The following is a 26,984-nucleotide window of genomic DNA, read 5'->3' as shown; positions in this document are numbered from 1 at the left end:
TAGTGGATGTGAGGATTCTCCCACACTCCACTGGAGTCCATGTGTAAAGCAGTGTCATTTCTAACTCTGCCATGTGCGTGTTCATATAGAAAACTAAAATTCTTACCTAAAGCTAAGATTTTCTGGTCATAGTGTCCTTTACTCCCTTTGCAGAGTGGAAGTGACCTTGAATCCCCCATTCCTCCATGCTGTTTACCTTGGGAATAAGTAAAAATTGGAAACAAGCATTGTCATATGTTCATCCGTGGCATAAAAAAAGAGACTGTGATCCTCAAGTTAATAAATTTCTCTCTGTTCCCTGTGAATAGTATTTTCCTTTCTGCCCTCAGGTATTACCTGTGCCTGCAGCTTAGACAGGACATCCTTACAGGGCGGCTGCCCTGCTCCTTTGCCACCTTGGCTCTGCTGGGTTCCTACACGGTCCAGTCAGAGTTGGGAGATTATGATCCTGATCTCCATGGCCCAGATTACATCAGTGAATTCAAACTGGCCCCAAACCAGACAAAAGAGCTTGAAGAAAAAGTTGTGGAGCTTCATAAAACATATAGGTAAGGCATGGTGGCTGGAAGACTTGTTTGTGCACAGCAGCACGAATAAGGGAAATAATGGGATTTTCTGGTGTTTTCCCCACCTCTGTAAGATACAGAAAACATGTGGATGTCCCATTGCTGGAAGTGTTCAAGGCTATGTTGGATGGGGCTTGGAGCAACCTGGGATAGTGGAAGATGTCCCTGCTTATGGCAGGGGGTGGAATGAGATGATCTTTGAGGGCTCCTCCAGTCCAGACCATTCTGTGATTTTATGATGACTCTGTGAACATTAACTTTTAACAAAAAATCTAATACTTTGGACAAAATCTTTCTAGAAGCAGGAACTATTTTTTCCTGCATGAAGAAGAAATTATGTTTCTAGAAAGCAAATGGGAAGTCTTGCAATTATTTAGTAACAAGTGGTTTTTTTTTCCCCCACAGAATAGTCATGGAAGTGGAGTTTAGTTCATGTGCAAATGCAAAATTTACTTGTTTTAACCTCGCCCTTTGCCTTTTTAAAATATATTTCTTTGGGATTTATGTAATTTTGGATTGTAGTTTGATCTTGTTTCTTTGTTTACACACTATAGCCTACAGCCTATTTGGGGCATTCTTTTACCACATTTAGTGAGTAACATTCATTTTCTAATGTGGAAGGATTCCAGGTGATCCAGGAATTACAAACCTGCAGTAAGTGTTTCCTAGTGCAGCCATGACCTGGGTAGGTGTGTCTGGTTCAGGTAGGGTTGAACAACTCCTGGGACTCTCCCTGGTAGCAGATTCAAGGGTAAACCTCGTCCTCATTCTATTTTGGACATATCTTCCTAGAAAGGAAAACATGGAGCAAAGACAAGACTTTCTGACAGGCAGATGGGGGCAAAAAACTGGAGCACATTGGGAAGGGTGGATATGGGCTGTGGCTGTGACCACGCAACACCTCACTCAAGCCTGCAAATCAATATTTTAAATTGATTCCCCTCCATTTACACTGAGAGGAGAGGAAATGTGGGAAAATAAGTACTGGACCTCTGACAAGCTTCATGACTTGGAGTCAAAGGCCGTTTGCTGTGCTAGAAGTGGTGGATCACAGAGCGGAATTATTCATGCCCTCATCAGAAGGAGACTTTAATGTATAAGATGCAGTTATATTTAATCTTTCTGCATGTGCAGGAGAAAGCAACACGTCCCCATTTAATTTCTGGTCTATATTTTGTGAACATTAAATTTCAGAGGGTTTTCAGTGGGAATCATAGAATCATGGAATTGTTTAGGTTATAAAAGACCTTGAAGACCATTGAGTCCAGCCATTACCCAGCACTGCCAAGCCCACCACTAAACTATGTCCCCAGGTTTAACATCCATGTGTTCTTTGGGCATTTCCAGGGAAATCTCTGCTAAACTGTGCTCTGGCTCTTGCTACTCTATTTGCAAAGCAAGGCACATATCAAGATAGTGACTGCTCCTGGGGCTTTCCTACAAGATTGTTCTTATAGTGGACTTTGCCCTGTCTCCCACCGCTCAAACCTCTATTTACATCACTCACAAGATGTATGTGAGCGCTCAGTAAGGAAGACATCAAAGGAGGCTAGAAAATGAAATGTATGCAGCTGAATCCTCTCCCAGCAGAGCTGTTAATGTACCTCATACACCAGAAATGTACTAACAGGGACCCTTCAATAACGTTGATAATGGACTCCATTATCAGGATGTCTTTGTTAAATTGTGCCCCTCCTGCAGACAGGGCACCATCTGTTCCCAGAAAACCCTCATTCATCTGGTCCCCTGGTTGGAATCTCTGCTGAGTGGTTTCAGCTGTCTGTGTGTTTGGTTGGAGAACAATAGCTGGGTTTGGGGAGGTCTCGAGGCAGCCAGTCTGCGGGGAATAGGACCTATCATCTTTTGCTTAGTTGGGTTTCTTCTGCTGAATCAAGTTTTGTCCCCTCACTGCTCTTCCCCCCTTCCTTCTCTAGTGCCTTTACAGCTTCACAGGAATAAAGTGCAGCCGTGTTATTGGGATGTCTCAAAGCACAGATTTGGGCAGTGAGAGTGATTTCATAACTCATTATCTGGACACAGATTTGTTTGTGTTGAAAGCAAAAGAAAATCTAATGGATTTCATGAAGTCTGATCTGTCTCCTCTTAAAAGCAACAGTTTTGAGAATACCAATACCTTTCTTTTTCTGCAGATCCATGACTCCAGCCCAAGCAGACCTGGAATTTCTGGAGAATGCAAAAAAGCTGTCTATGTATGGAGTCGACCTTCACCAAGCCAAGGTGAGAGCCCAGCATGTGTGCACCTACCTGTGGATTTTGTAATTTGATTATCCTTCCCTTGCAGGAGCAAGTTTACCTGTTTTGGGAAGCTCCTTTGGAAAGAGAAGTATGGAAATACAGACATACACCAGGAATGCCTCAGGCATTCCTGCAAGAGAAGTGATAGTTTGTGGTTGCTTATTATTTATATGTCACAGGAAACTTTCCGCAGCTCCTTGTATAGACGGGTCTTTGCTCCGAGTAACTTAGAATAAATATGTATTCCCTGCCACATGAGCCTCTGTGCTCCAGGAAATGCAGGATGGGCTCTTGATGAGCCCTTTGGGCAACCATCAGAACAGGAGAGATCAGGAGGAGGGAGGAGGTTGTCAGGAAAAGCATGAAAGAAAAGGAAGAGTGGCCATGGAGCTGGGAGCTGGAATCTGGGTGGTGAGGAGATGAATTTATGGGAAGACCAGAGGGATAATTTGGAAGGCAGCTGTTGACATGAAGCTCATAAACCTGACACTGCTTAAATCCTCATCTGCATTCCTAGGACTTGGAAGGAGTGGATATCACTCTGGGAGTCTGTTCCAGTGGCCTTCTTGTTTACAAGGATAAACTGAGAATCAATCGCTTCCCATGGCCCAAAGTTCTGAAGATTTCCTACAAACGCAGCAGCTTCTTCATAAAGATTCGGCCAGGGGAGGTAGGACTGGCTCCTGTGGGCTCCTGTCATCCTCTGTTTCCTTGGGATGGTCACTGTGTGTGTGTCCCTGGAATGGAGCGGGGCGGGGTCAGGCTTTTCTCTGCAGAAACGTTTGACATCGGGGTGTCTGGTCCCAGCTGAAGCTCCAAGCCAGCTGGTGACAGTGTAACAACGTGTCATCCAGCACCACCTCCTGGCATCGCTGGGTATTCCCAGCATCCAGGGAAAGGCGTGGGAGGTTGACAGATGAAACTGGGACAGAACTAACTCGTTTTTTGGAAACGGGGCAAGACAATGGTTCTTTATCTTGCATGCATTCAAAGAAAATAATTAAAAATTAGAATTAGCTTTTCACCTAAGTGCAAGAAGCAGGGAATGGATGCATTGGTGCTGCCTCCCATGAATGGGGAAATCCCTGGAGGCAGCCTGGTTACATCAGGGAGAGAGGCTACAATGGGGATCCACCTCTTTCCTCTTCTTCCTCCTTCTCCTGCTTTGACTGCCATGACCCAGCCTTGCAGGGGGGTCAGTGTTTGACCTCAGCCCACAGCTGGGCAGGATGACAGGGGGGATAAACCTACGGCATGTTGCTCTGCAAATCCCTGTGCATCCTGAGGGATGCCCAGGCTAGTGGCCAAGCCCTCTCTTTCCTCTGACCTGAGGTCCTGCTGCACATTGTGGGGTGAGTTCAGCAGTTTGTGCCACAGCAGACCAGGGTGGTGGGCTGGGGACTTGGCTCCTACCACATTTATTTCCTGCTATACCTAAATAACTTATGCTTTCCACAGCAAGAGCAGTATGAAAGTACAATTGGGTTCAAGCTACCAAGTTACCGGGCAGCAAAGAAGCTCTGGAAAGTATGTGTTGAACATCACACCTTCTTCAGGTGGGTTTTCTGAACAGTAGCCTCACCCTGAGTAACTTAGTGCTTGAATTAAGTGTTGAAAATGAACATTGTTCCTTAGCTTTTCGGAAAAATGGGAGAGAAATGGTTTCAGGGACAGTAGCTGTTTATTTTGCAGAAAATTTTTAAGCAAGTTCTGCTTTGTAAGACCCATAAGTCCGAGATCTTTGGGTCATGTAGATGTGAGACATCATTAGTATGTACATTTCCTTGGCCAAGTGGATGCAAGAGACTCCTTTAATTTATATTTTAATTCTTCTTCACATGCCCCTTCCTGGCTTTGGAGGTGTGATTTTTAAATGTGTGTGTCTTTCAGGCTGACTTCCACTGAGGCCATCCCGAAGAGCAGGTTCCTGGCGCTGGGCTCCAAATTCCGCTACAGTGGCCGGACGCAGGCGCAGACGCGGCAGGCGAGCGCCCTGATCGACCGACCCGCGCCCCAGTTCGAGCGCACGGCCAGCAAGAGAGTGTCCAGGAGCCTCGATGGAGGTGAGTCAGTCCCTGCTGCGTCTTCTCTCTCCCTTCTGGAGTCCCCAGGATGCTGAAGTACTCCTTAAGGAACACCTGGATTCCCTGATGTACAAAAATGCAGGTGTAACTTGTCAGTGTAGTACAAGACCTTGTTCCTCCCCTTACGTGTTTGGGAATGATGTGCCTGTAGTGAGACTGAATTGGTGCTCAGTTGGTTAGAGCAGGGTGCTGGTAACACCACAGGAATGGGTTTGTTCCCCATATTGGCCATTCACTTAAGAGTTAGACTCTATGATCCTCGTGGATCCCTTCCAACTCAGAGTATTCTGTGATTCTCTGATTCTGAGTTGGACTTGATGATCCTTGTGGGTCCCTTCCAACTCAGAAAATTCTGATACATCACACAACCTTCATTCACATCAACAAAACCACCCAACCAAACCAGAAATTCCCCCAACACAGAATAAAAGTGGACAATTTGCACCTAATCCACCCCTTTTTCCTTCACCACAATTACAACAAGAATTCCCCATGATCATTCTGCTCTCTAACATTGTTCAGTATTTTTGCCCAATACCACTCCCAGTTTTTATCCTTATCTCAGTATCACAGCACTGTGAGGGCTGTTATGGGCAAATGAACTCCATCTCAGCCAGACCCAATGCAAAAATGCAAACCAAGGCTGGTCCCAGCAGAACTGACTGATGAAAAGAATTGAGGTAGGTGCTGAAGGCTTATGGCTAAGTTCTGCTTGTAAAGATATTTCTTCATTTGATCTCAAAGCATTTTCCTTTAGAAAATCAGAAATGCAGCCATTCTGTTCGTTTTGTTTAATATGAGTTCTTAAATTCTGTAGTTTTACGTGAGGGGGAGATTTTTTGATAGAAACTTTTTCAGTGTCTCCTAAAGGCGATGCTCAGGTTGGAGTTGAGATGGGCTCATCTTTGAGATTTTTAAAAGAAATTGATAGCAGCAGAGGAGGTGAGGCATGGAAAAGGGAGTGCCTAAGTTTGGTCATCTGTATCACAGGGTATTAAGATCCCGTGAAAGAGGAGCATCCCTGTGCACTGTGAGGATCCCGTGAAAGAGGGGCATCCCTGTGCACCACAGACACCTGCCTGATGGAGCAGGGACCGTGTTGCTTTGATCCCTCAGTTTGTGCTGCAGCCTGGGGGGACCAGGGCTGCTCAGCACCCCATGGCCAGCAGCAGCCAGGTTGTCCCTGCTTCTGGGCTCAATGACCTCCTGAGCCTGGCTTTTATGTCGTGGAGCTGGAGGGAAGGGATGGTTCAAGCTCCATAAGGCAGCAAAGCCAATTCCAGGTTCCCTGGAGTCTGGGCACACGAGATTCCTCAGGCACGGTGCAAAGCAGCCCATTGACCATGCCATTATGACTCCAGATGAGCAGAGAAATTGCAGCTGCAGTGCTACACCTGGATGTCAGAGCTGGGAGAAGAGCAGCCTGGGAATGTGGCATTCCTGCCCCCTTGACATCTGTGCCTTTGCCACACGGGCGGTTGTTAACATGTGCCCCGTTTCTTCAGCTAAACGTGCGACTCAAAAGGTTGAGTTCAGAGCCATAGAAGAAGAGAAGCAGAAGGAGGTGGTGGTGGTTGAGGTTCCTGAACCAAAACCTGCGGATCAGATCCGAGAGAAGCCAGGTATAGCTGTGGTGGTGGCTAAAACTCTCTGCAGTGCCTTTCCTATCCTGTACACGCTCGTTCCTCACAATTTCCAATTTTCACCAAATCTGATGGCTTTCTCTCTTCATTTTTTTGCAAGAAGAGTTTCCCAGTGAGAGGAGACACAGCCCAGCTCTAGAAGACTCCTTAAATTTCCATCTTGCACCTCATTAGACTGCAATTCCTTGGGGAGGTGGGGAAAAGATTAGGATGTGCTGGCACTTTAGAACTCTCTTGTTAAATGTGGGTAGTTTTGTATATATGGATTTGAAAACTTTAAAGTTTTCAAGTTTTGATCTTGAAACTTGTCATGAAGTTTCTGAAATTCTTCATCCCAGAGCCTCCTTGCTATTTTGGGTTGTTTTTTTTTGGTGTTTGAGAAATGCTACCCATTTTGCTCTGTGGGGCTTATATTTCTCTTAGAATAGGTAGTGTTAATAAATATGAATGTCCTTGAGAGGTGTGTAGGTACAACAGCACATTTGAAAACTCATAAGTGTATCACAGCAGCAGTGTTGCAAATATTTACAGTCTTCATCACTTGGATAGTGACCACCTGTGGTTTGTTTGGGCTGGAGATAATTCATATACAAATGCTTTGGGTATTCTACCACTCAGAATTTTTTGACTGCATTACTGCTTTTGACTGTATGACTGCTTTTCTAGTATATAGATCAAATTTTCATGAAATGTGGCAAACTTCCTCTCCATGGGCATTCCTTGAATCCTCAGTAATCATCATCTCCTGGCGGGGAAAGCCGATGCTGTAAAAGCAGAAGGTGGGGAATTTCAGACACCAGAGTAGATTTGAAGTTGATTACTCAAGTACATTTAATTAAAGCTGCTAGGTTTTGGATAGCTTTTTTGACTGGATGTGTTTTTCCTGGATTTTGCCAGCCAGCACCTGCCTCCCTCCAGACTTTGCAGGCAGAGCACTTCCTAGTTCCACACTCGAGAACTGTTCATGTGTCCCACGTCTCCTTTCCTGGGCAAGGAGCCCATAAAGCTTATTTTTGTGTTCTTTCCTCCTCTCATCCAATACACTGTTGGGTCTGACAGCACTAAAAGGACTGACACACAGTTCCGTGGTGGAAAATGACTATTGAGCTGCCTGCAAACCTCCTTGCTGTTCCCAGCTACTGACAAGGATCTCCTCACTCCTTGCTGTGGTGACCATCGTGTGTTTGTGTGGGTCCCCAACCCCCATTAACACCTGCAAACCTCTTTCTAGCCAAACACACTCTTGAAACTTTTGAAATGAAACCCATTGCAGAGGAGGAAGAGGAGGAGGAAAAGGTAGAGGTCGTTAAGGTTCCTGTTGTCAAGCCAAAGTCAGTGGAGCTGGTGCAGCCGCGATCAGGTACAGCTGCAGTGGTGTTTGGTGGCAGTGGCAGAGGCTCCTGTGCTGTTGCTGCTGAGGTGAAGTGATGCAGTGCTGTAGGACAGAGGTTACACTGGTTGTGGTGGTGTTTGTTGGCACTAAAATCACTCCTGGCTTTGCCGTGTGCTGCTTTTCAGGTGTGCTCTGGGTGCAGTGAGGGGGTGCCATGCCCTGGCTGTGTGTGGAAATGAGTGTGCAGTGGCCTCTTAAAGCTCCTCCCATACTGTCCCTTCTTGTGAAGTTTGTTCCCCTGAGCTGCAGGAGCGTACAGTGCCTGGGAATCAGGTTATGAGATCTGGGACTGCTGGAGGTCACCTATATTCCACTTTATTGCTTCACTAAGGAACTGCTACTTGCCTAGTTGGGGAAGGATGTCAAAGCAACATCGCTGCTGCAGACAGATCCATATTAATCACAATTAAAAGGAGAGTTGATTATTTGTTGCAGGAAGAGGAGATTGAAGCCATAGAGGGAGGTAACTGGGAACATCACATGTTTCCTTGGTTGCTATGAAAACCACTGGAGAACAGTCATGGCCCCAAGGCTGCCAGAGTTCCAGGAATATTTGGACAATGCTTTCAGGCACTGGGTGGGATTGTTGAGATGTTCTGTGCAGGACCAGGAATTGGACTTGATGATCCCTGTGGGTGTCTTCCACCTCAGCAGATTCTGTGATTCTGTATTCCACGAGATGTGTGGCAGCAGATCGGACATCAGCTGGTGTCAGACCTGAGCATATCCAAGGCTCTCTTGCTGCAGCTGCCCCTTCTCATCCATCTCCTGCACTTTCCCTCATCCTGTCTTTTCTGCTCCCAGTAGGGACTGACTGTTGGTGAGGTGATAGCCATGGTGATGGTGATCAGTCACAGAATTCTGGAATGGTTTGGGTTGCAAGGGACCTTAAAAATCACCCAGTTCCAACCTATGTTTTATATCTCAGTGCTTTTTACTGTGTTTAAATCATGTGTCAAAATAGCCAAAGGCTATCATGAAAATGTAACTAAAATACAGTTCTGGCAGCCCAGAACTCATTGTTGGATGGCACAGGAGAAGCTTGGTGTCTGTTACCATTTTTCCTGCATGTCTTGATACTCTGGGAGAGCAGCAAGAGAGATGGCCCTGCAGATGTACTGGTGGCAATATTTCCTTTGCTGCTTCCTCTTTAAGGTGGCATTTTAACACATCCATAACTTTTTTAGCCAAACGTGATCTTGGCAGTATTGAGATAAGCCCAATTGAAGAGGAGGAGGAGGAGGAGGAAGAGAAAATGATGGTGGTGAGAGAACTAGAGCCATTGCCGAAGGAGTCAGGTACCACTGCAGTGACAGCTTTGCACTCCCAGCATCCTCCTCATCCTGGCCATCCCTGCCATCTCACCTCTGTACAGCCTTCCCAGCAGCTGTCACTGCTTCTGTGACATGAATACACTGGGACACTGCACTTATTGTCCTTTGAAGAGGATAACACACTGTCTGGGTCACAGAAATGAACTGCTGTGCCGAGGAGCAGGGAGAGAATGGAGCTGGCAGTGGTGGGGTGGGTTTTAAGGTTGTTTACAACAGGATGTGATGTCCAGGAGTTTGTCTTGAAAGTGTCATTCCAATCTCTGCAAATTCAGAAGTTAAAAAAAAATTGGTTTTTTGCCTCCACCTTGTACAATTTTGGCCTCATGGATACTTTATTTTCTCTGTTTTATTAAGACACAGATGAGATGTTGTTACCTTTTCAGTGCAACAGGAATTCTTACTAAGGAGTTGCTTGAAATTACAATTTTTATTTTAACAGCAAATTTTCTGTGAGTGACTGGCTGGACATGAGTGACCTCATGTTGGCTGGAATATGATACACAGTATGGTCCTGCTGCAAACTGTGATTTCGGGAATGTGAGACCATGTCAAAGATATTCTTTATGTGACAGTATCTTTTTAGTGAAACATCCCTAAAAACCAACATCAGGAGAACCAAATAGCTTATTATATACCTAGGTGCACACAGGAAATTAATTTGGGCTTACTTTGTCACACAGCTTTGGCTTGACTATTTCCTTGGGGTCGGGCAACTACCTGGCAAATCAGGAATTGAAGGAGAGGAGTGGGCAGTTGATTTTGTGTTCACCCAGTGTTTGCACGTACAACGGTGATCCTCTGAAAAGATGATTTTTGGCAGCATGCTATTCATTTCTGCACTGTCACTGGCCTGGAGGTGCTGGGTATCTTCCCATGGTGCTGCCTTGAAGATACCCAACTCAGACACACAGCCCCAGCCTGCCTTGAAACCCACCGGGAAGTTGCTGAGAAGTTTGCTAGAGCAATGCTTGTTGATTATTTTTTTGAGGGGGGTGAAAGCCTGTGTTTTTCTTCCAGAAGCCACCTGTTTCTGCGTGAGGAGATGCCCATAGGTACAGAACTCCTCATGCTGTGTCTTTTCTAGTTGCATTGGAATGGAGTCCATGTCAGTTGTGTGTGAAGGACCCAGAAATTCATGGCACAATGTCAAAAATAGATTTGCCTTTCTGGTGTGGCTTCTCTGCAGAGTGCAAGCTTGCTTTTTGTAAACCATCTGGTATGGGGTTTTATTTGATTTTATTTTAAACCATAAGGAAAATAATCTCAACTCTCCTGTATTAAATGCACAAGCTGCTTTGCTCAACATCTTTATTTATTTTCCCTTTTTTTTATCCTCCTCCTCCTTCTCCCTTTCTTTTAAATGACAGCACTGTAATTTGGAAAGACTTTGCGCAGTCCTTTGAAAAGTTACCTGCTCTGAACCGTGTCCCTGTCTGTCCCCCATCCTCAGCAGTGGCTGTGATAACCCCAGAGCGGAGTCCCCGGCCCACTTCAGCCCCAGCCATCGCTCAGAGCCACCCTGCAGAGCCAGCCTCAGCTAAGTCCAACGTGAAGGACATGGCCACATCTAAAGTAGGGAAGGAAACAGGAAAATCTGATGGGAGACGTGAAGAATATCCACTGGAGAAACCTGAGGAGCCAGTGGATGCCTCAAAGGTAGGTCAGAGCGGAGTCTCTTGGGAAGAGCATCGCTCAAGAAAGTCACCCCAAAGCAGCAGCTCTGTCCTGGGAGATGAGGGGTTTATCCCTCATCCCTCAGTGTCAGGTGGGAGCAGGCATAGGGGTCTGGGTGCCAGGGAAATCCCAGCTGTGACATTCCAGGTGGAAGAAAGAGCTACAGGGCAGTTGAGTATTGGTGGTTGTAGTCAAAGCAAGTGCAGCCTGCTGATAGATGGTTAAAAACACTGTCAAGAGCTGCATGTGATCATGGAAGTAGAGTTCAGAGCTCACCCATGGCCAGACTGTGCCCCCTGATTCCTGGTATGACAGCAGGAGGGAATTCCAGTGAAATCAGTGATAATGGATCTGATCTGCAGCCCGGCGCCGGAATGTTTTTCACCGTGATAGGCTTTTGCTGGGAGAGCTGGTAATACAGTGCCTGCAAACTGGACTAAAACTTTAGTTAGTTTAAAACTTGAAACTTGAAAATGGCACTGGTGAGACCTTGGGGAGATTATTGTTTAAATTCCATACTTTTAATGGTCATTTGATCTTTCTACAAATGTCTGAGTTCTTTGCTGGGGTTGATACGTGTGTGCTGTTCTAATAAGTCAAAATAATGTGCAAAATTATTGCTGATATTACAGTGTCCTTAATATTCAGCAGATATTACCAACGTATTGAAACCTTGCAGTGGTGCAACAGAAGTGTTTGCCTTGAGACACAGTTTTCACATTACTCCAAAATTTAGCTGTTATCAGCATTGCTGGAACCACATAATACTAAACATATCACACAGTGGGTCTTGTGTGAGCATCTCCAGGGAAGATTCCTATTAATTAAGGTTTGGAGATGGAGGCGAAGAAAGGGCAGTTGCTTCAAAAAATTCCATGGCCCACGTGAACAGTGATTTTTAAATGAAACTGCTGAAGAGAGCTTCAGGCTGGCACTGTGGGGTGGGAATTAGAGCACAGAGATCCTGCCCTCCTATTCCTGCTCAGCTGCTCCCCACATCATGTTACACTGAGAACAAGGAAATTTTACTTATCCCATCTTACTTATTACAGGTTTTTTCGTAAATGCTTAAACATTAGATTTTTTCTCCTTTAAATATAGTTGTGGGAGGAAAATGTGTATTTGAACTAAATTTACTGTTTCTCCAATGGAGCTGCATCGCTTCTTTTAACACCCACTGATGCTTTTGCCTTCAGAGTACTTGTCAGTCTAGTTTCCCTAAAATACTTCCTTTAAAGTGTTAAGACAATCTTGGCTTTCTACTTATGGACAGGAAAGAACCTATTTTGTGATGTTAGGCTTGGTTTTGTAGCTATGCCTCTTCTTACTGCCTCCTCCAGCATAATACCTGTGATGCAACCAATAATTTCTGGTTTTGAGAAGATCTGTGTTAATTTGAGCATGTTGCTTTGTTTGGATTTTCACTGGGAGATCCAGCTGCAAATGCCATTTGAAAACATTGCCTAACCAAGCTAATGCAAGTGGGATGCCCTTCTTCAGAAGCACTGGAGAGCACTGGTTTCAAATACAAATAATTCTCAAGCTGGAGGAATTATTTAACATGCTATTGACTAACAAAGTGCTGGGGAGCTGCCATGTCATTAACCCCTGCCCAGGGCTGCATGTTGGTTTTTGCATGTTCCCCCAGCACTTCAAAACCAACTTTATGCAGCTGTGTTCAGAAACTAAATGGTTTCTTAAAACAAATCTACTAACAAGAAATGTTTTTGCCAATTTATTTCTTAAATGTAGGTGAGGAAAACACACATTGAGGTCACAGTCCCCACCACGAATGGTGCCCATCCCCAGGTTTGTGCTAATAATTCAGTTTAGGTTGCTCACACTTTTTTTTTTCCAAGGTTCAACGTAGTTAAATGAACCAACAACTCTTTTTTTTTTTTTATCACTGCCCAACAGCAGCAGCCTGCAGAAAAAGAGGAAGAGCTGATAAGAATGAGGAAGGTTAGCCATTTTACCCTTTCACCAGCCAAATTTGCCATATCATTCATGCATCTGTAACCTGTTTAAAAAGACAGTGCTCCAATTTCTGTATGGGTTTTGGGTTGGGGTGTTGGTTTTCTTTTAAACTATCAAATACTTGATTTGAAAATTAATAGCCTTTTGTCCCATAGACAACCTCATTGCTGAAATTATGCATGTTGAATGTTCAAAAGGAACACATGTGTTTTGATTTATGAAATTTCTTCTCTGTAACAAATTTAGCTAGAAACTAAATGTAGCCTGCATTGTCAGAAATGCAAAACAAAAATCAGGAGAAAGCTTCTTTGGTATTGATTAAGTAATAGGGAAACATCCAAGATGGGAAAGTGGCTCAGGTGCAGTTGCTGTGCACGTTGGGACCTTGTAAAAGTCCCCCCAGGCAGTGCAGCCTCGAACTCAGGGGTGGGCCTGCATCTCTCAGGAATGTGGTGTGGTGACTGTGCTTCCACAGAAAACCAGGAATTGTCTCTTTGTGGCCAGAACCAAGGCCCCCCGGGAGCTGTCTCTTTAAAGGACTCATTGCATCTCCCATCTGCCATGAGCCAGACCCCCATTCCCAGCGGGAATTCCCACCTCATGCTGCCACAGTGCTGCACTCCCAACGCTGAGTTAACTTTTTAATTTGCCGATTTATCAATCCCACAAGACCAACGTTTTAATTTTTTGTGCTTTTTTTTGTTTTGTTTTGTTTTCCCCTTTTCTTTCATTTTCACAGAAGAGATCAAAGAGGCTAGATGGTGAAAACATTTATATCAGGCATAGCAATTTAATGTTGGAGGTTTGTATGAACTTGAAGCTTTTTTTGAGTTGCATTTGCTAAAACTTCTGTATCTGCGCTGAACTTCTTCCTCTTCTGCTGCTGCCCTTGTTTTTGCATGCTCTTGCATGAAAGACCATTTGATTTGATATTTTAATTATGCTTCTGCATGGTGACAGTAAACATGATGATGTGCAGGCCTTCTTCCTCTTCTGACTTTCATTCTCTCATACCTCCCCAAAATACATGATTGGCAGTGCTCGGATCTGCTCTGGGACTGCTGGCTGCTCAGAGGGTCATGGATTGTAGTGCTGGGCTTTTTCACAGCTTGAAACAAATTCTTTTTCTGGGGTAAAAGCCAGTCTGTAAGAATATAAAATTCAGGATAAGCTGCTGGTGAAGTTGGGGCAGATTGCCCAGAGCAGCTGTGGCTGCCCCTGGATCCCTGGAAGTGTCCCAAGGCCAGGTTGGATGGGGTTTGGAGCATCCTGGGATAGTGGAAGGTGTCCCTCTCCAGGGCAGGGGGAGAATGGAGACTTCAAGTTCCCTTCCAATCCAAACCATTCCAGGATTATGTGAAATTGTCACCTCTGTGGTGTCCAGGCCATCACAATGTCCATGTTGCTTCAGGCAGGAATGATCATTTTGAATGATGCAGTGGTGGTTGCAGCTTTTCCATCCTCTTCCCAGCCCTTTTTGGCCTTGCAGCACCTCACCACCCCTGGGCCCCATCCTGCCTCAGTGCCATGTCCCTCTGGAACTGATAGAGAGGCTCAGTGGTCACAGGTGGCTTATCCTTCCACATTACAGCTCCTCTCTTTGGATTTGGGAGCCCTTTCCACTTGTTTTCACCTAAACTCAGTCTCAGAACAGACCATGCCAATCATATATTTTATTTTCTTTAATACACTCTGTTATGGGAGATGTTTTGTGGCTTCTGATACTCTGGTCCTGTGTTACGTGTTCCTACTCAGACTTGCAGCACCAGCAGCTCGTAGGGTTTCCCCTAGTGGTATCCCTTGAAAATGGAGTGTACTAACTGCCTTCTCATCAGAATGTTCAAAGTTTTGCAGCTTCTGTGTGGGTTTCTTGGGGTTTGTTGTTTTTTGGTGGTGTTTTTTTTGTTTTTTTTTTTTTTTTTACTACAACATAGAGCTTTGAGTCTCAAGTGAAGGGACTGCACATGACAAGCAGAGTTTGGCCACGTCGGAGCACTCTGAAGACCTTGCCTGTTGCTTTTTCACCCAATTTAAAGAGCTCCAATTCCCCAACCCCAAACAGAGCTTTGTCATTGCTTCTAACCTTTTTTTTTCTCATCAGTGCAATACTTGCCTCCAAGCCCTTTCCCTTTCCACTCCTCTTCCCACAGTTCTGTTGCAGGTACTCCAGCCTTCCCCTACAATAGGGCTGACCCAGCAGCTCACCCCCTTTATTCCCTTTATTTTTTTAATCCATGCACTTGGCAGATCAGGTATTTTCCTGGCAGACCTCACACTCCTGAAACTGCCTAGTGATTTTGCTGAAAGCCTTTTAACACTCCACGTGCACTGGCTTCCTGCAGAAAGGGCAAAACAGGAGGAAAAGGGTGACACTGAGCAAGCTGGTTCCTCAAGGTGTTTCCCTGGCTCCATGTAGCTCCTCGTGGCTTTGGCTCCTCTGCCAACCCTCCCAGGCCCTGCTTCTGGGCAGTGCTGGAAAGCCAAGGTGGTCCTTCTCTCTTCTCTAAGCCAGGAGCAGCTATAAGTTTCTTGGATCAGGCAGGGATTTACCCCAGAGTCCACAGCAGACTCATTTCTACTTTTTTTTCCTACCTAACAGGCACTTGCCTTATACTTTCATCTAGGATAGAAGCCAAAAATTGTTATTTTTCCCCCCAGAACTGTGCCAAAAAAAGTAAATATTGTTAAAGAGGCATTTAGGGTTTAGCCCTCTGGAGGGAGGGCAGTGTGTCCTCAGTGAGCTGCAGGAATGGAGATTTTTGGGAGGGCCCTCCTTTAGGGATGCATTTGCTGTCCCATCTAAAATTGATGGGCTGAGTAACACCTAAAAGCACAAAAAGAGTGAAATTTCCTGGTGATGCTTTTACTGACCTTGATTTTCCCCTTTCTTGCTGCTTTTTGGCCTTGTCCTGAAAAGTTGTTTGCATTCTGAAAAAGCTTTCTTTTCTACAGCCTCTGGTTTGCTTACAAGGAAGAACTATTTTTAACAGGTTGACATGCCTTGAAGTATGTGTGTTTATGCTGTAAACTGGCATCACACAGTAAAAATCTGACTTTTTCCAGATGAAAAATTTTAGCAGGAGTTTCTTGATTGATCCAGCATAAAGTAAATTTTCAGTTTGATTTTCTTCCAAAAAAAAAAATCTCATCTTTGTTTCTGAAGTCTAAAACTGCCTATGATAGCTCCTGGAGGGATGAGATGAGAGGGAGGGAAAAAAATGGTAATGAGGATATTCTGGAAGCAAAGATAATTTCTGCTAGGAAAAAAGAGAAACAAAAAAAGGTATGAAGCAAGTAAATAAAATTGAGAAAACATTTTCTTTATCATCAATTGTATTAATACCTGGAAATACTCAGGCTAGCAGAGGGTAAAGAAAGCAAACCCACAAAATTTAAAGATGTTAAATATAATAAGCCAAAGAAACGTAGTCTGGCAAATATAAAAAATCCTGTTGGGGGAAAATCCATTCTATTCCAGCTCAGCTGTCATCTGGTTTGGTGTGGCTTGAGATGAATCAATGGCATGTCCTGCTGCTGGAGGAGACCCTGTTCTGGGGTTGTAGTTTATCTCAATTAATCAAAGAGGAGGAGAGAGGATGCTCCCTTTGTGTGTTTGCAGTGTGAGCACAGGTTGGGAAGTTGTCAGTAGCTCTGCTAAGTGCAGCTTTGCTAAACACAGCTTAGGCAGTCCCGAGTCTCTCCGTGTCCCTTCACTTATCCTGTCCTTTTGCTGATAGGACCTAGATAAGACCCAGGAAGAAATAAAGAAGCACCATGCCAACATCAGTGAGTTGAAGAAAAACTTCATGGAATCCGTCCCAGAGCCTCGGCCGAGTGAGTGGGACAAACGTTTGTCCACCCACTCCCCTTTCCGCAGCCTCAACGTCAACGGGCAGATTCCCACGGGAGCGGATGGAGTGAGTACCTCGGCACGGGCTGTTGCAAGGGGCAGCCTTGCAGTGTGGGGTTCAGCTCCCCTTAGCTTCTGCTTATTTTCAGTTTTAACAGTTAGTATTGACTTGTGACATGTAGAATGTTCTCTGAGAGAATCGAAGCTTTAGTCATAGTATCATAAAAATGTGATTTTTTGGTAAGAAGGATGTAAGAATTCCTTAACTGCTACTGATACTACTTTTCCTAGCGTTGCTGTCAGTGTCGGATGCTAGAGAGCACTTCCCATGGCAGGTCTGGGGAATGGCTCATTCCTGGATCTCCCCAAAATGTAGAAAAAACCCTGACAAACCCAATATCCAAATACTGAAATTATTACTTCAGAAATAACATTACAGATAACCCAGTGGAGAAGGACTGGGATGGGATGATTTTTCCAAAATCACTTTGTTCTCCAGTTAATCTGGTATGTTATTGGGTTTAGACTTGCATTAGGAATGCCAGGTGCTGATCTACTGTGGAGGCTTTGAGAAGACTACTTGGGTGGCCACAGCAGGGCTGTTCAAACATGATGAGACTCTCCCTCCTTCCAGGAACTGTGTGTTAGTAACCACATACACTCACAGTTTCTCTGCTAATTTGCTTAAAAAGGTAATTTTTCAAGGAAAAAACATTCACCAACTGGTTTCTTCTTGGCTAGCAGACACCTCTGTGTAATGCTGGTGCTAACTGGCTCAGATTTGGAGTCTGTGAGTAAAACTGTAGTTAGTGCCTGTGATAATCAGTCTTTTAAGTGGTAAATGCAATTTTTTATTGCAACAGAAAAATTGCATCCTGACTGCAAGTAGTGGCAATTGAAGACTCTCTTGGTAGAAAGGCCAGTTTTCCCCTTCCTTCCCACAGCCCTGCAGATGAACTAGTATTTTATGTTCAAACAAGGCAGATACTTATTAATCAGGAAATAATCTTTCAGTGGATGGAGGGTAATTGTAACATGTACAAGGGGTTTAACACCAAGTTGACTACAGGCTCCTCAAAGCTTGGAGTAAAGCCAGGACAGCTAAAGGGCTTTTTTTGCCTACTGGAAAAACGAAATCTCCAAAATGAACTAAATCAGGGTTGGTTGTTACAGAATCTCAGGATGGTTTAGACTGGAAGGGAACTTAAAGCCCTTCCAGTCCCGCCCCTGCCATGGGCTGGGGCACCTTCCCCTGTCCTGGGTTCCTCCAAGCCCCATCCAGCCTGACCTTCCAGGGATCCAGGGGCAGCCACTGCTTTTGCGGGCAGCCTATCATTGGGATTACCCTGTTGAACACATGGACAGACTTCACCCTCTGTGGCTGAGCCTCAGCCTAGATTCCTCAGGAGTGTGGGCAGCAGAGCTCTGCTCACAGTGCCCAGTGGGTGGGACAGAGCAGAGGCTCTCAAGCTCTACAACTGCAGTTCAAGAATGTTATTCTTGGTGTTTAAGAAGAATTTCTTGCAAGGTGACCACACTGAGACCTTGGAGGGCTGCTGGTCACCATAACTGGATGGTGTGGGCTTGTCCCACCTAAGGCTGCAGTGGATCTGCAGCACTGCAGAATTGGTGTCAGCCCTAGATTTGCATTTCTGGAAGTTTCTTCTTAATCTGGTCCTCTTTGAAATGATCTCACTCTGAGGTTGCTACATCCTGCTTTGAACTTCCAGAAATGCATCTTGTCCAGGCACTGACTGGGGAGAAAGTTTTCCCTCACCTGCATGTACTGAAGGGTCATAAATCAGATGGTAATTAAGGATTGTAAATCATGGTGCAAAGCCATCGCTCCTGTTCATGATGGTACCTTCACCCTGCCTTAGTGGCCAAAGGGTTTTTTGCCAGGGGCCACTTCTCTGCTATTCCTCTATGTTTTATTACGAGACAACTGAACCGTAACACGCTTTGTGTGTCCAGGTCAAGAAAGTCACTGTCCCATCTTCTGAGAGACAGGTTGGTGGGCTTGAGGCAAAGCTGCTGCTCTGATCTGTGCTTCTGAACCAGACTTGCTATTGCAATGGCACTGAGCAAAAGTTCAACAGCAGCTGCTGGATAATGTTTTTTTTTTTTTTTTTTTTGCTACATGAAGTAGTTTCATAACTCACACCCAGAGGACTTTGGCACTGCTGCAGCTTTTGCAGCTTTCAGTTTTTGCTTATTTTGGTGCATGGCTGGTTTGAAAAAGCTGCATGACCAATATAACCGTGTATTCGGAGACAAAAGCAATTCTGAAAATTTAACTGTTCCCTGTTCTTTTTATGTTGTCTTTCTTTCCTTCTCTTTTTTTTTTTTTTTTTGTTGTTGTTGTTTTAATGATCATGTTACTCTTGCATTTTATATTTTTTTTCGCTGCCCAGTCTCCCAGCTACTTTCTCCCAAATTCTCACCACTTAGGGGTGTGCAAAGAACCAGTCCCAAAATACCGCACTGACCAGCGGAGGTTGGCTCAGCTGAGGGAGCTTAGAGCCAAGTTTTTCCTCTCCTAAGTACACTTGGGTTTGACCAGGGCTGGCAAACTAAAGGGATGTAGAGTTACTGAACAGCAACATTCCCACAATCTTTCCTTTCTTCAGCAGAAGTGCTGAAGCCCTTGCATGGTCCTGTGTGCTGATTTACTCATTCTGGGTTTTTATCATTCTTTAGACTCCAGAAACAAAAATGCTAAAACACGGAGCAAAATTCCAGGAGTTTGCGCTGCTCCTACTGCCACCCTGCCCGTTCCATGCGTGGGATTTCTAAGATTTACAGTTTTTCACTTGTTCAATAGAATTTTCAAACCAATTGAAATTTTGAAATTTTGATACTCTGATCAGAACTTTGGAAAAGTGTTTTGTATCTGCTCTGCAGTCTGGCTGTTCCATGGGGTTTTCCAAACGCTGGGTTTTAAGGGCACTGTAGATTAGGAAGGTGTCAGAGACTACATTTTGTACTGCACCATTCCTGTTTTCAATGCTTCAAACATTTTTCTCACCATTCAAATTCCAAAACACTCTGGAGGATTTTGGGCATCCACTTTTCTGGGAGGACAGTCACCAAACACCCATGATCCTGATGCAGATGTTGATGAGCTCTGCAGAGAGAACATGGTTCTGTAGCTCCAGGGCTGGTGTGACCCAGGCCACCAGCAGCTCTGCTCCCCAGGGCAGTTTATTTTATGTTGAGAAGAGCTGCCATAATGCTTTGCACATCTCCAAGTGTCATTTTGGGCACTTTCCATCTGTCATTTTTGTTCATCTCTCTCTGTCTTTCTTGATCTTCTACCACGAAAGCAGACACAGGAACGGCCTCTGTTAGTACAGAATGAAGACAAACTAAAAGAGCAGGAGATACCTACTGAGACAGCCTTTCCCCGGCCAGCAAGTGAAGCAACTCTTCCAAAGGTTTCTATTACAATCCCTGAAGAGCAGAAATCACTCAAAAAGTGTCAGCTGTACTCTAGCATTTTTCCTTCTCCTCGTATTCCCTTTATGATGTCCTTTCTCCTGGTCATAGCACTGACTGTTTGGTGGCTGCTCTTTCTCTGAGTGGCAACAGGGTCATGTTGAAACCTCAAGACCAAAGCTCCTGAATTTCTGGGCTGTAGTCTCTGCTGCATCTTCTTGTCCTGGTCTTTGATCTCTGTAGTTCGCTGTCCCTGCGGGGGACACCCTGTGACTGTCGTGTTAATCCTGCTGTATGTCCTTGTGTGGCTGTGATGGGACCTGGCAGGAGTGGTTGTGGATTGCCAGGTCCATTCTGAAGTTTCCTATGGTGCAAAAGCAAATTCCTTGAATTGTGTTCCCAGCTGCTGTGGGAGGGCAGATGAGGAGAGGAAATCCTGAGAAGAGAGTGGTTTCCCAAGCCCCTGAAGACTTCCCATAAGGAATTGCTGGAGAATTGCTTTTAAGCTTGTTGTTTTAAATGTAAGATATTCACAACCTGAAGAACATTTGACACTGATCTCAAACGTGCTTTACAGGAATCTGCTGAATCACAGAATCCTGGAATGGTTTGGGGTTGGAAGGGCCCATAAAGATCATCTTGTTCCCCCTCTGCTATGGGCAGGGAACCTTCCCCTGGACCAGGTTGTTCCAAGTCCCATTCAACCTGGCCTTGAACAATTCCAGGCATGGGAATCCACAGCCTCTGTGGACAACAAGAGGTTGACTCTCTAGGAAGAACATTGGAATCTAATCCATAAACACGAAATTTCTAAGAAACTCAGATTGGCATTTAAATAAAAAGTGCTCACTGCTCCTCTTGGCAATAACTTAGGGACAGGGTCTGCTTTTCATTTTCTAGTGGGGGAAGCCTGTGACAAAGTATCCCAGCTTCCCTCTCCACCCCTGTTCTCACATCCAAGAAAATACATAGTGTTACAGGAGAAAACCCATTCCAAGGAAATATTTATTGTAAACATAGATTAATATTTTTTTTTAAAATCTGAAGGTCTTGGTGCACTTGGGATGTATTTTATTTAATTTGTGTGAAACTAACTGAGGCATGTTTGCTTTGGTCACAGAGATGGAGTTACCTGTTGTTTGAGCATTCCCTCTGTTGGCATGTTGGCTTAGCCACATCAGGACACAATTCTAATGTTAAAGCCTTCAATCGTTTTTGACTTCTTTAACCAAACTGTTGCATGCCAGTTGTTTTTCACTGCCTACAATGTAAGTGTCTGGATGATGCTCCCATTTATCCAAGTTATCCTGGCTGAGCTGTGCAGGCTCCAGCCCAGCTGGACTGAGCAGAGCTGGTTTGTGAACGGAGGGAATGTGAGACTTTGTGTCTAAGGGGTTTCTTTTCTGTAAATAGTAATGATGGGGCTGAGCTGAGCCCCCCATTTCTCCTTTCAGCACTAATCCATGTTCTCCTGTGTCCACTGGAGGACTGGGCTGGACACAGTCACTCTGAGAACACCCCCCAGTGTCACCAGTGGTGGCAGCTGCTCCAGCAGCATGGAAGAGAAAGGAGCAGACCTTTATTACATGGACTAAAATGTGTGAATATATATAAATACCAGTATTTATAAGCCTTTCTAGATCTGTATCTGTGTGAACAGTATTATTTAGGAAGCTAGCAGATAAACTTGAAGGAATAAGGCAAACATGTCATATGCTGTCTGGTCTGAGGGTCCATGGGTTATCATGGGCCACTCGAGCCACCTCTCGCTCTTGAGGTACAGGTTGAGGTTCTAAATGCTGTCTCAGAAACTTAGATTGCTAGTGAAACCCTTTGTTTTAATCCCACAGGAATCTTTCCAATTCCTCTTGTAACCTGCTCCGATTAGTTCACCAGTTTGTGCCTTTAGGACTTTGTTTTGTGAGGATGCTGATTTTTCATTGAAAAATATTCTTCCCTTTTTAATACACTGCCTTTAATACACAGTCTTCCTCCTTTGGCACTCGGAAGTGTAGAAGTCTGAGGGTTGTTGTCCAGGTGTAGTCTGGTTTGAAGGAGGGTGTTGGCAGTGGAGCATCCCTTGGAATGCACTTGGACTCCAGCACATCTGGCGTGGAGTTTAGGAAGATGGAGGTGGGCCCTGGAGAGGAGAGGTGAGGGAGGATGCTGGGATGCCATATTCTGTGCAGAAAATGCAGGGTGGAAGAAGTCAGGGGATACTTGTGGCTGGCATTCCCTGCCTGCATCTCCTTTCCAAAATAGTAACAGTTGTGATGAAGAACAGGGATTGTTTGTTCTCCCCAACCTGGCGTGAAGAGGGAAGAAACAGGAGTTGTTTGGATCTCTCTGTCCATTTTCTGTTCATATTTCGTGGAATTTGAACACACAGGTGCTTCCTTTCCAAAGCCACTGCTCAGGATCACTGCTTGGGATGCTGCAGTGAGCACTGCTGAGTTTACTGCATTTCTGATCCAGTGACAAGAGCCTGGAAGCCACACTGGTGGCTTTGGCAAAGCCATGGTTTCTATAGCTCTGTCATCCATTTTCAAAGGACCTGAATTCTAAAACTTTTTGACCAGAGCAACCTTAGGCCGGAGTGCTCGGGGTGTCTCATCCCAGCGGGATAAGAGATGGGCTCTGTCACCTCTCCTCAATTCTGTAACTCTTTAATTCAAGTGGTCTCTTTCTCTCTTTTTTAATCTTGAGATAAGGCTGGTTGTCATCAGCAAAAAACCTTGGAAACTTTACACTCTGAGAACGCTCAGGAACATTTTTGGGATTTATATACCAGTTATCACTGCAGAGTATAAAGAAATTGAACAAATGCTTTCTGTGTCTCTGGCAGTTTAGGTGCCAGTTATCCATATTCCTCCAGGTAGATATGATCCCTCCTGACAGAGAAAACCTGTAATTTAGCAGGAACAGAAGCCTCATCTGCCCAAAGTCCCAGGGATGTGCCCGCTGGGCTAGAGCCCCTTTCCTAGTAACTCCTCTGCTTTTTTCCCTGTTTGCTTGTGATGCAAAGGGAGTGACAGTCCATGGCAATCCACGTAAGGATTCCTGCACATTCTGTATCCCGTTTGTGCACATTCCATATCTTTTACACCTTGGTGCTCTGGTTTCCCCTTTTTCCTGTGATGTCAGCACAGGATGCCGCACCAAGAGGAGGATTTTGTGAGTCCTGCTGTCATCCCTGTGCACAGGGAGAGCTGATTGGCTCTACTGCTGTTAAAAGGCTGAGATCTCAGGGGATCTATAAAGGAACCAATACATGAACTTCACTCCTATTTTCCTCAGGAATGAACTTGCTGGGAACACCAGCAGCTCCTCTCTGCCTGCCCTGACACTGGCACCCATTGACACAGAGATTCACACACCTTGTTCAGCCTGGCTGGTGCAGTGCCAGGCTATGAGCGATGGAAAGCTGAGTTATCCCTCCTGCAGAGAAGCTGGAAATGTCTGCAGCATGTAACCTCATCCAGGTTGGCATGAGAAATCCTGGTTTTCCTGCTGCAGAAAAGGGCATTCTGGTGACTGGCACGCTGGTGACATAGGCAGGATGAGTCTGCCTGCAGTTTTGCCCAGTGCTTTGTGGTGTGGTCACTTTGATGCTGTGTGTAGGATCCCGCTGGGAGCTGTAGAGGGTTCAGTGCTTCCTGTCACGATATCGAGGGTTGGCTCCACACTCACTTCCTGAATCTCCTTACCCAGATTCCAGCTCTTTTGGACACCACCTAAAACACACAGGAGTTTCTTGTGCTTTCTTGCTTTAGGAAAAAGTGGAAGCCCGTATTTTGAAGCAGCAGATGTGCCAGAGGCAATAGCTTGGAACTCTGATTCAGTTCCGAGGCTGTGCTGGGTGTGGGGCTCTGTGTGTGATGATACTTGAGGTCTTCATTGCTGTAAAACAACATCCCTTTTTCTTTTTCGACTGCTAAAAGGGAGCAGATAAATGAGGGTGTTGGCTGCATCTCTTCCCACCTTCTGCCTCACTCGAGCAGTGATGGAAGGTGAGCTGAGGACTCTCTATGGGCAGCTCAGTCAGGGCAGTGTTCAGCCAAGACTGGCTGCCCTCTCTTGTGTTTGTCCAGTAACTAGTGATGACTCTAAAGAGTAGGTATTCCATATCTCCCTCCTGTCCTGAAATAATCAGTAGAGGTGGATTTCCTCAGCACCAAGGGAAGTAGTTTGTGTTTGGAGGAATGAGGCTTGGCTGTACCACCGGCCCCTGGGAAGGTTATCATAGAATCATGAAATACCCTGAGTTGGAAGGGACCCTCAAGGATCATCAAGTCCAGATCCTAATGATTATGGGCAAAGTCTTTCACTTCACATCAGTGTTAGTAATTTGTCACTCTGCGAATTGTTTCACTGGTTTACTGGGTTTTCTTTTTTCCTTGTCATGAGTTGATGGTGCCTGTTCTGACCTACAGGATGAGGGAGGAAGCTTTCTGGATAAATTCAGCCCGAGAAAGGGTTATGGATTCATGCAGAAACTCCTTGGTCTGTACTTATTAATCGGTGACACTGGAGAACCTGACAGAGGTGATTCCTCTTGTGTCTCTGCATCTTTTGTGGTTTGTGGGGCTGGAGGGAAGGATGGGCCTTGGTTTGAGCCCCTTTGGGATCTTTTAGCATTGGTAGACAGTCCTGTTAGACTAGTCCTGTGAGGACTAGAAACACTTTCTTTTTTACCTAAAATGCTCTCTTTTGGAACACTTTTTTGGTTTTGTATTTTTTCTCAGATTTTCTTTGTAAATATGTACATTTATCCATTAATAAATGTTATTGCAAATCAGATCTTTCTTTCCACTGCTTATTAACAAAAAAAAGCTATATATGATCTGTGTTAATGACTTCTTGGACTAACCTTCAGTATTCCTTTCTCAAAGCAGGAGCCATCAGACTCTTGAGTCATTGCTGGATGGCATTCGAAGTGTAGGGTCTGTTGGACACTCTTGGGTGTGGATTGGGTGCTCCTGGGGAGAGGGAGTATACAAGGTTGCAGCTCTAAGATATCAAACTGACCAGAATAATTCAATTGAGGATTAAATCCAGCTTGGTTTAAGACAGGCTTTGTTTGCAGGAGTCCTCTACCAAGTGCTTAATGTCACTCTAGCACCTTCTCCCACCTCACTTTGGAGACTGTGTGGTAGGAAAAATCAATTGCAGAAAGTTGTTTTGAGAGCATAAGTGAGCCAGGTCCTGCAGAGCTCAGCTACAAGAGCCTCTGGTGTGTTAATATGGGGACAAAAATGCTCCTTTTGGGTTTTGTAGGTGAAGAAACCACATTCCTAATGAACCACTGCTCCTCAGCTCAGTGATACAACATGAGCTTCTGGTGGTTTTTTTCTGGTTGAAGCTCAGGTTGTTTTGAGGTTGTGTCAAGAGTCAATTTTAAGTCCCAAGTTTTTTGAGATTACAGGAAGGCAGATCTGGCTGCTCATAATGCTAGTTCCCGAGGTGAGTGTGGCACCAAGGCTGAGCTTTGTGTGACTTCATGTCTTGGTTTGAAAAGACAGGTGTCTGTTAAGAAAGGCAGAAGCATCCCTTGAAATGAAAAATGTAAACCCCTTCCCTCCGAATTATTACAATTTTGAAATTAAGGGGCTCTCAGGCAAAGATATGGGAGTAGGAATAACAGTTCTTTATTAGGAAAAAATATATATTAAAAAATAAAGGTAAAAATGCAGTAATACAAAACAACACTGCCAGGGTCAGAGCAGGCCCTGGCAGGCTGTGGGGCAGGGTGCTGGCAGCAGTGCCATTCCATGGGGGCTCAGCCCTCCTGCAGTGCCAGCTGTGCTTCTGCTGGAGCAGGATCCTGCACAAGGCTGGAGTTTTCCTCTGGAGCTCCAGGGCTGCTGGAGATGGGCCTGGGCTCCCTCTGGGAATGCAGTGGGGAAGAAAGCTGCTCCTCTGGGAATGCAGTGGACAAAGGCTGCTGTGCTGTTCCAAGGGCAGATTGTATCCAGGTAGGAATGCTTGGCTGCTCCCCCTGGGCGCAGCCTCTGCCCATGGGATGCTGGAATTTTCTCAGCCATGCAGGGACACTCAGTGGCCATGGACAGAAGATGTTTCTCCGGAGAGAGGATTGGTCCTATGAAGAGATAAAGAAAACTGCCCAATGAACAGAAGATAACTGCCCCACCTCTAACAGATGGCAATAGAATACACATCCCCATCCACATCTTGCAACCTAAGACACTTCATTTATGGAGTGAGGGAAGTGGAATGAGCAGCACAAAATTGATGACATTTATAAACACTGACTTTATCCCCTCTTTTCACCTGCTGCTGCTGCACTGAGGCAGCTCTTGCAATGTCACTACTTTGTTCTCTGCAGAGGGGTTTTGGAATAAAGAGCCCTTCATGCGAGAGTACCTGTCCCGCAAAAGAGATGGGAAAGGAGACCAGTGGGGGTGGGCAGAGGAATCATATTGCCCAACAACCTCATTTTGATAATTTAAGTCTTGATCTTGAGATTGTTTCGTGTTGCCAAGACATCGATGTAGTGATTGGAGGTGATTGCTGTGTGTTGTGTAATATATTGGATTCTTGTTCATGACAGAATTTAGTCTTTTGAAGGTTTGGGCACACTGTGTGTTTTCTAGCATTACTTTTACTTCTGGTCAAAATCTCTTTTATCTGTCTATCATCTGAGTAGGCTGGTCAGGATGTTGTGATCAGATCAATGGCAGTGAGAAAATCCACTGAAAAACACAAATTTCATTGCCAGGGTGTTTTGAACAGCTTCTGAACATTTTTA

At 45.0% G+C, this 26,984-nt stretch overlaps 1 protein-coding gene across 33 annotated transcripts in view; it reads left to right on the top strand.

The window, feature by feature from the left end:
- Nucleotides 1–26,984, top strand: part of EPB41 (erythrocyte membrane protein band 4.1) — a 94,960-nt gene that overhangs the window by 55,628 nt on the left and 12,348 nt on the right. For 14 of the 33 annotated variants that reach the window (XM_053964390.1, XM_053964408.1, XM_053964406.1 and 11 more), the window contains 13 exons: nt 330–548; nt 2,717–2,804; nt 3,340–3,492; nt 4,281–4,378; nt 4,713–4,885; nt 6,412–6,528; nt 7,781–7,909; nt 9,130–9,240; nt 10,727–10,932; nt 12,703–12,759; nt 12,868–12,912; nt 13,667–13,729; nt 16,665–16,844. In XM_053964390.1, the coding sequence (XP_053820365.1) occupies nt 330–548; nt 2,717–2,804; nt 3,340–3,492; nt 4,281–4,378; nt 4,713–4,885; nt 6,412–6,528; nt 7,781–7,909; nt 9,130–9,240; nt 10,727–10,932; nt 12,703–12,759; nt 12,868–12,912; nt 13,667–13,729; nt 16,665–16,844 (1,639 nt within the window). Of the gene's footprint in view, nt 1–329; nt 549–2,716; nt 2,805–3,339; nt 3,493–4,280; nt 4,379–4,712; nt 4,886–6,411; nt 6,529–7,780; nt 7,910–9,129; nt 9,241–10,726; nt 10,933–12,702; nt 12,760–12,867; nt 12,913–13,666; nt 13,730–16,664; nt 16,845–18,751; nt 18,803–19,191; nt 20,037–20,106; nt 25,016–26,984 lie in introns of those variants that run through there. The other 19 variants (XM_053964400.1, XM_053964397.1, XM_053964395.1 and 16 more) reach the window with 16 other exon arrangements.

This window comes from Vidua chalybeata, chromosome 25, assembly GCF_026979565.1.
Source record: "Vidua chalybeata isolate OUT-0048 chromosome 25, bVidCha1 merged haplotype, whole genome shotgun sequence".
NCBI classification, from domain to species: domain Eukaryota; kingdom Metazoa; phylum Chordata; class Aves; order Passeriformes; family Viduidae; genus Vidua; species Vidua chalybeata.
The sequence above is the reverse complement of the archived record's forward strand: the minus strand, read 5'-3'. Positions and strand labels throughout refer to the sequence as shown.